Raw genomic sequence first — 7,611 nt, forward strand, 5'->3', positions numbered from 1 at the left:
TGGGGGTGGTTTATGGCCCCAGGGAGGGGGTCAGGCCCTTCCCATCTTCCTGCAGTGTGGCTGGTACTGGGAACACTGGGAGGCAGGGTGGGGGGTGCTGAGAACAGGGTCGGTGGCACTGGGATCGCTGGGAAGGCAGTGGGAGCATGGGAGGTGGGATTGGGGTGCTGGGGGCACTGGGAAGGTGGGATTGGGGTGATGGGGGCGCTGGGAAGGGGATTGGGGTGATGGGGGCGCTGGGAAGGGGGGATTGGGGTGCTGGGGGCACTGGGAAGGGGGGATTGGGGTGATGGGGGCACTGGGAAGGGGATTGGGGTGATGGGGGCGCTGGGAAGGGGGGATTGGGGTGATGGGGGCGCTGGGAAGGGGATTGGGGTGATGGGGGCGCTGGGAAGGCGGGACTGGGGATGCTGGAGCATAACGAGACCTCAGCCTACAACTCCCAGCATGCTTCGCGCTCCGCCTACAACTCCCGGCACGCCCGGCGCGCCATCGCTGATTGGCTGCTCGGCGGCGGACCCCTCCTCCGACCGCGGCTCTTGGCGCGGGACCTTGCGATTGGCGGCAGCGGCGGGCGGTGCAGCCAATGAGGGAGGAGGGGGCGGGGCCAGGTCGGGCTGGTGGCGGGAAGTGCCCGAGCCGGGGCTGAGTTGGCGCGAGAAGGTGAGTGGTGGCGGCGGCGGGTCCGGGACACTGTGGGGACAGGGCGGGACAAGGCTGTGCCGAGGGGGCTGTATCGCGAATGGCGACGTGGGACAGGGCTGTGGGGGCAGAGCCGACCGATATGGAGCGGGGGATGCGAGCGGGGCTTGGGTTGGGGGGGGCAGGGGGTGGCCGGGAGCCGCGTACTGGGGGTCCCCCCGCCTGACCGTTGTCCCTCCATCCGCAGAGCCCCCCACTATGTCCAGCAGCAGCCAGCCCACCATCGGCTTCCCCCGCCGCAGGAGCGCCCGTCGCCTCGCCGCCCCCCCGAGCAAGAGCGGCGCCGACCCCGCCAGCCCCGACCCCTCCGCCCTGCGGCTCCCCCCCCACCCCGGAGCCTCGACCCCCAGCACATGCTCAGCCCGGACCAAAGCGCTGCCCCTGAGCCCCCGCAAGCGCCTGGGTGAGCTCCCTGTGCCCCCGGGACAGGCGGTGGGGGGGCGCCCCTTTCCCCAAAGCTGCTGTGGGGCTGGGACAGGCAGACGGACCCAGCTCCATCCTGTCCCTCATGCAGCTGCGTTTGTGGCTCCCCCGCTTTTGGGAGGAAAAGCTGCTCCCGTGGGGCTTGGTGGGGCTGAAGTGTGAAGCTTTTTCCCCCCGGGGAGAGTAACACCGAGTTACAGTCTCTTGTTCGCACCCCCGAGCGCTGGGGTTGGGTCTGTGCGCTCGGCCGCTCCTCTGACCCATCTGCCCCGCAGGTGACGACAACCTCTGCAACGTCCCCCATGCCCAGCCCTGCTCCCCGGCCAAGCGCAGCAAGGAGAACCAAGGCCGCCGCTTGCTCTTCGGGGACTCCCAGACATCCCCCGAGAAGCCCAGCACCCCGGGGCCCTCCCCACAGCACGGGGGGCAGGAGACCCCCCGGCGTTCGGGGCTCGGCGGGACACCCGCCCGCACGCGGCTCTTCAGGCAGGAAGGTGAGTGTGGTTGGGGAGGGGGGTCCTTTGGCTGCCACGGCCCCCCCTGAGCCCTCCCCGTCCCCCGCACAGGTACCTGCTACCAGCAGGCGAAGCGGGTGCTGCACGCGGCCGTGCCCGAGCGGCTCCACGCCAGGGACAAGGAGACCGGCGTCATCCGGCAGTTCCTGCGGGACCACGTCTGCGGGCGCCGGCCCGGCAGCCTCTACATCTCTGGAGCCCCCGGGACGGGGAAAACAGCCTGTCTGAGCCGCGTCCTGCTCGACTGCAAGGTGGGTGCCTGTTTTTGGGGGTGCCGGTGGAGCGGATTGGCAGGGAGAGGTGATGGGGACTGGCAAGAGGAGCAAGAGCTGAGTGTGACGGGGCGGCCAGCGGGCGGCCGGGGGTATAATGATCCCGTCCCCGGCAGGACGAGCTCGCCAGGAGCAAAACCATCGTCCTGAACTGCATGTCGCTGAGCAGCCCGCAGGCCGTGTTCCCCGCCGTGGCGCAGCAGCTGGGGCTGCCCGCGGCCGCCGGCCGGGACGCCGTGCGGAGGCTGGAGAAACAGCTGACGGCGCCCCAGGGACCCATGGTGTGAGTGCCCTGCCCGGGGGGTTCCCCCCTCAGCACCCCAAGTGTGCCCGGCACGGGGAGGCAGCCCTGGTTATCCCCGCTCGGGGTGCTGCGAGTGGGTCCCAGGGGTGGGGGGCAGAGCTGGGGTTGATCTGTGCTCCCCCCAACACCCCCACAGCCTGTTGGTGCTGGACGAGCTGGACCAGCTGGAGAGCAAGGGCCAGGACGTGCTCTACACCCTGTTCGAGTGGCCGCGGCTGCCCGGCTCCAGGCTGGTTCTTGTTGGTGAGTGCGCGGCAGCGCGGCACCGCCCGCCCTGGGGACCGTCCCCACATTGCGGGGGGCTCGTGGGGGGGTTTGGCTTTGCGCCCCCCTCCTCCCTCCCCGCTCCGTCCTTCCTCACCCGCTGTGCCCGCAGGTTTGGCCAACGCGCTGGACCTGCCGGAGCGCGGCCTGGCCCGGCTCGCCGCCCGCCCCCACGGCGGCCCCCAGACCCTCCGCTTCGCCCCCTACACCCGCGAGCAGCTCGTGTCCATCCTGCAGGAGCGGCTGGGCCAGGTGGGACACGGCGGGGACGCGCTGGGGGGGACACAGGGGGGCTCTGGCCGCGCTGACAGCGCGCGGTGCCTCGGCAGGTGGCCGGTCACCCCGTCCTGGATGCTGCCGCGCTGCAGTTCTGTGCCCGCAAGGTCTCCGCGGTCTCCGGTGACGCTCGCAAGGCTCTGGATGTCTGCAGGTTGGTGGCTGAAACCCCTGGGGCCGGTGTGCGGCCGGTGCGCCCACCGCAGGGGGCCCGTGCCGGGGGGGCCCGCGCCGAGGCGGCCGCTCTGCCCGGCGCTCAGCGCTGTCTCTCCGCAGACGCGCCGTGGAGGTGGTGGAGCTGGAGGTTCGGAGCCAGACCCTCCTCAAGCCGCTCTCCGGTGGTGAGTAACCGCTGCTGTGCCAAAACCAAACCCCTGCCCGTTGCACCGCCAGGCTGGCGTCAATGGGGGGTCTGGGGTCCCTTCTGGGGCACCACCAGGCTGGCGTCAATGTGGGGTCTGGGGTCCCTTTCTGCGGCACCTCTCTGTTCCCCTTCCTCGCCCTCCCCCAGGTCCCCTGCAGTTCTGTCTGTCCCACAGGTGACTCCCCGGTGTCCCCCGTCCCCAAGCGTGTGGGGCTCCCGCACGTCTCCCGCGTGATCTCGGAGGTGTTTGGGGACCAGCTGACGGCCGGTGGCCACAGGGCGCCCGAGACCTTCCCTCTGCAGCAGAAGGTGCTGCTCTGCTCCCTGCTCCTGCTCGCCCGGCGCCTGCGCGCCCGCGAGGTGACGCTGGGGAAGGTGAGTGACGCCGGGACCCCCTCGGGGCTGCGTTTGGGGAGCGGGCGGGTGTCCACGGGCACAGAGTCACCGCTCTGCGTCCCCCAGCTCCACGACACCTACAGCCGGGTGTGCCGGCAGCAGCGTCTCCCCGCCGTCGACCAAGCCGAGTGCCTGTCCCTTGTCACCCTCCTGGAGTCCCGCGGCGTCCTGGAGCTCAAGAAGGCCAAGGAGGCCCGGCTGGCCAAGGTGCGGCGGGGGACATGGGGGGCTCGGGGGGCCGGATCCTGCAGTGGGTGCTGAGCGTCTCATCTCTCCCACAGGTGTCTCTGAAGATGGAGGAGGGGGCGGTGGAGCACGCGCTGCAGGACGCGGTGCTGCTGGGCAGCATCCTGGCACAGGGGCTGCGTTAACCCCCCCTGCCCCCCCCGGCAGCCCCTTCTCCGGCTCCTTGGCGCTGCCCCAGGTGGGATTTTGGTGCACCCAGGGTTTGGTTGGAGCAGGGAAAGGGCTCTCAGAGGCTGTTGGTCATTGAGTCGTGCTCTGAGGCAGTTTTATTGATATTGCTATTAATAATAATATTATTATTGTTAATCTTGTGTGGCTGGAGCTTGAGCGGTGGGGCTGGCACCTTCCCAGCCCCCTTGCAGCAGCGGCCGTGGGCGGTGGGTGCTCCCGGCCCCCTCCCACCCAGCACCTCTGATCCCGGGTCCTGATGGTGCTCCCAGCTTGTTCGGAGCCTTTGGGGTCCCCCCCGAGCTGCAGGAGGGGGGTCCTGGTGGTGGCAGAGGGGGCGCAGGGTGCGCCCGGCTCCAGGCTGTGCCTGCTGGGGGGCGGCGGGGGGTCCCCTCCATCTCCTGGCATTAATAAAGTTGTTCTGGTTCAGCGCTGGCTCCTGTCTCTGTCCCCCCCTTTCCCTCCCCACCCCAGAGCCGTGGGGGTCTGCTCCTGCCCCCCCAGCCCCTCTCCTCCCCGGCTGTGCCCCCCCGAGCTCCTGGCCTGGGCTCCTGTGCTTGTGTTAAATAATAGACACTTTGACCTAATTTTGCAGCTTTCCTGGGTGGGGGCCCCAGGCGGGCGGGGGGAGCAGAGAGGGACGGGGGCTCCATCAATACCCTGTGTCTGACCATTGTACCCCTCAACCCCCCCCACCATCCCACCCAGGACCCCTGGCTGTGCCCCAGCAGCTCCGGGCCAGGGAGAGCCTGCCCAGCCCAGTTCTGGGGGGGGACACCTTGGGGACACCCAGGCGCTGGGTCCTTTCCCAGCAGTGGGGAAACTGAGGCAGGGGCGGAGCTGGGGGGCTCCTGTCCCCCCCCGGGGCCCTGAGCGTGGGGCAGCTGCTGGCGGCTATGGGGCTATTTATAGCCAGAGCTGCCATGTGTCGGACTGCGGTGGCGCGGGGGGGACAGCGGGTCCAGCTCCACGTCCCCCGGCTGGGCTGGGCAGGGGCTCTGCCCCACGGCCCCCGCGCCAGCCCCACGGCCATGACGCAGCCCCACGGTGCCGGTGGGCGGAAGGAAGCGGGTGGCAGCGCGTGTGACCGCAGTGACGCGGTGGTGACACGGGCGGGCGCCGCGGTGCCCCCGCTCCCCACATCGTCACCCCGGCATCTCTGTCCCTGCGCCCACCGTGGCGCTGGGCGAGGCGGCAGCAGCACAGGCGTGGGGGGCACCCCAGGCCCGGCCATGCTTGGCATCCCCTGGCGAATCCGGAGTGTCCCCGGTGCTGTGGGGATGGGGACAGCGGGGGACGTGGGGCGGCAAGGTGGCCTCCCTCGCCGTGCCATCCTGGGGTGCCCGTGGCTCCAATCTCTGCCGCAGTGGATGAAAAATCGATAGCGCAGACGGATTCAGCCGCGCGGGTGCCGGAGCTCCCGCCGGAGCCGTTCGTCACCGCTTGGCGATGGGAGCTCCGCGGCTTGGGGACATCTCTGCCAGCGCCGGGACACCCGGGGACACCCGGGACGCCCAAGGACACCCAGGCCCAGCTGGGTCAGCAGCCGCACGGGGGGCTGGCAGGGATGTCCCCCCACACCAGCACACGTGTGCCCGCGTCCCCTTGCTCCGGCGCACACGTGAGGTGCCCACGGCGCCGGGCAGCGCCCGGTGCGGCCCCCGGCGTGTCCGGCTGCGCGCCCGCCCGCACGTGCGCGGCGGGGGCCCGGTGTCCCCGGTGCCCCGGCTGTCTCCCTGTCCTCCCTTGCACTCTCCTTACATAAGCGGCCACGTGGCGGGCACGGTCCCCTCCCGCCGCGCCGTCACCGCCGGCACCCAGATTCCATCTGACAGCCCCGTTCCGCTCGGCTGCGCTCCTGCCGGGCACCGGGGGTGCGGGGCAGGACCCCGCGCGACCCCGCTGTGCCAGCGCCGGGATGGGGACACTGGGGACACGGCGCTGTCCCGCCGCCACCTCCCACCCGCGCCCAGCGCCCGCCGGCCCGCCGGCCCTCGGCGCCCCGACGCCGCGGCCCCGTGGCCGGTGGGATGCGGCCGGCGGTGGGTCCGGCCCCACGGTGGGGGGGTGGGCGCGGGGTGCCCACCCCGGTGGGCCGCGGAGGGGGCGGTGGGCTGGCGGCCGCGCACATCTGGGAGTGATTTGGCACATTCCTCTGGGCTGAGCACATGCCGCGGCCGGGCCTCGCCGCGGCGGCCGCGCCGGCGTGCTGGGGAGGGGGCTGTGGGTGCCCGGGGGGTCTCCCTGCTCTCTCTGGGGAAACTGAGGCTCAGAGCAGCCCCCCAACCTTCTTGCTGTGGATCCCATGGGGCCCGATGGGCACCTGTGGGCCCTGGGGAGCATGTGGGTCAGCGGGACCCCCGTGGGGCAGGTGCTGGGGCTGCCTGGGCTCCTCACACGTGTGCCTTCCCAAGACAGCGCTGTGCTTGTCCTTTTTCTTCCCTTTTTCACAGCAGAATTGCTTTAACCCCTCACGTGCCCACGGTGGGCAGCCTGGGGTGGTGTGAGGGACAAGGGGGTGCTGGGTCTGTCACCAGGACCGGGGGTGGGGGCAGCTGGTGGCACTGAGGGCACAATGGCTGCAGCAGCACAGCTGATACCCATGTCACTGTCCCTGCCTGTGTCCCCATCCCTGCGTTAGCGGCTTTGCCAGGGGCAGGTAGGTGGCCAAGGAACCCCCCATTGGGTACAGACACTGTACAGTTCACAAGGACCATGGGTGGCCCCCAGCCCTGTCCCTCTGAGCCTGGGGGAGCTCAGGGAACCCACATCCTGGCCCCCCCAGGGCTGCTCAGAGACCCACCCAGCTGTGTCCCCCACCCCATCCCATCCCATCCCATCCCATCCCATCCCATCCCATCCCATCCCATCCCATCCCATCCCATCCCATCCCATCCCATCCCATCCCATCCCACCCCATCCCATCCCATCCCATCCCATCCCACTGGGCCCTTGTGGCCAGGAAGCCAATGGGACCTGGGGTGGGTTAGAAGGGGGTGGTCAGTAGGTCAGAGAGGTTCTCCTGCCCCTCTGCTCTGCCCTGGGGAGACCACACCTGGAATCTTGTGTCCAGTTGTGGCCCCTCAGTTCCAGCAGGACAGGGAACTGCTGGAGAGAGTCCAGCGCAGCCACCAAGATGCTGCAGGGAGTGGAGCATCTCCCGTGGGAGGAAAGGCTGAGGGAGCTGGGGCTCTGGAGCTGGACAAGAGGACACTGAGGGGGGACTCATTCATGGGGATCAATATGGGAAGGGGGAGTGTCAGGAGGATGGAGCCAGGCTCTTCTGGGTGACAACCAGTGACAGGACAAGGGGCAACGGGTGCAAACTGGAACACAAAAGGTTCCACTTGAATTTGAGAAGAAACTTGTTCCCGGTGAGGGTGGCAGAGCCTGGCCCAGGCTGCCCAGGGGGGTTGTGGAGTCTCCTTCTGTGCAGACATTCCAACCCGCCTGGACACCTTCCTGTGGAACCTCATCTGGGTGTTCCTGCTCCATGGGGGGATTGCACTGGATGAGCTTTCCAGGTCCCTTCCAACCTCTCACATTCTGTGATACATTCTTTGAGGCTGCGGTTGCGTGGCCCCTTTAAGAGCCCCCCCCCGCTACGCGCGGCGCGCGCACCCACTTTCTCCCCTTCCGCCTTCTGGAGACTTCAAAGAGTTACAATGGAGCGCCGGCCCC

The 7,611-nt window shown here is 69.6% G+C and overlaps 1 protein-coding gene across 1 annotated transcript; it reads left to right on the forward strand.

The window, feature by feature from the left end:
- The first annotated feature begins 571 nt into the window (after positions 1-571).
- Positions 572-4,359, forward strand: CDC6 (cell division cycle 6). The gene is made up of 12 exons (XM_082070716.1): positions 572-663; positions 890-1,105; positions 1,401-1,619; positions 1,692-1,891; positions 2,029-2,195; positions 2,353-2,459; positions 2,593-2,732; positions 2,810-2,910; positions 3,033-3,097; positions 3,296-3,495; positions 3,583-3,723; positions 3,798-4,359. Exons 2-12 carry the CDS (start codon positions 901-903, stop codon positions 3,885-3,887), a joined length of 1,635 nt encoding a protein of 544 aa, XP_081926842.1. The 5' UTR covers positions 572-663; positions 890-900; the 3' UTR covers positions 3,888-4,359.
- Positions 4,360-7,611: the final 3,252 nt, after the last annotated feature.

This window comes from Streptopelia decaocto (assembly GCF_964273445.1).
Source record: "Streptopelia decaocto genome assembly, chromosome: 22".
Lineage (NCBI taxonomy): Eukaryota > Metazoa > Chordata > Aves > Columbiformes > Columbidae > Streptopelia > Streptopelia decaocto.

Excerpts from the sequence above, each read along its gene's own strand:
- CDC6 (XM_082070716.1), top strand. The coding sequence starts at position 901 with ATGTCCAGCAGCAGCCAGCCCACCATCGGCTTCCCCCGCCGCAGGAGC. Across the intron at positions 1,106-1,400 it reads GAGCCCCCGCAAGCGCCTGG|GTGACGACAACCTCTGCAAC; the intron begins GTGAGCTCCCTG and ends TCTGCCCCGCAG. Across the intron at positions 2,911-3,032 it reads AAGGCTCTGGATGTCTGCAG|ACGCGCCGTGGAGGTGGTGG; the intron begins GTTGGTGGCTGA and ends GTCTCTCCGCAG.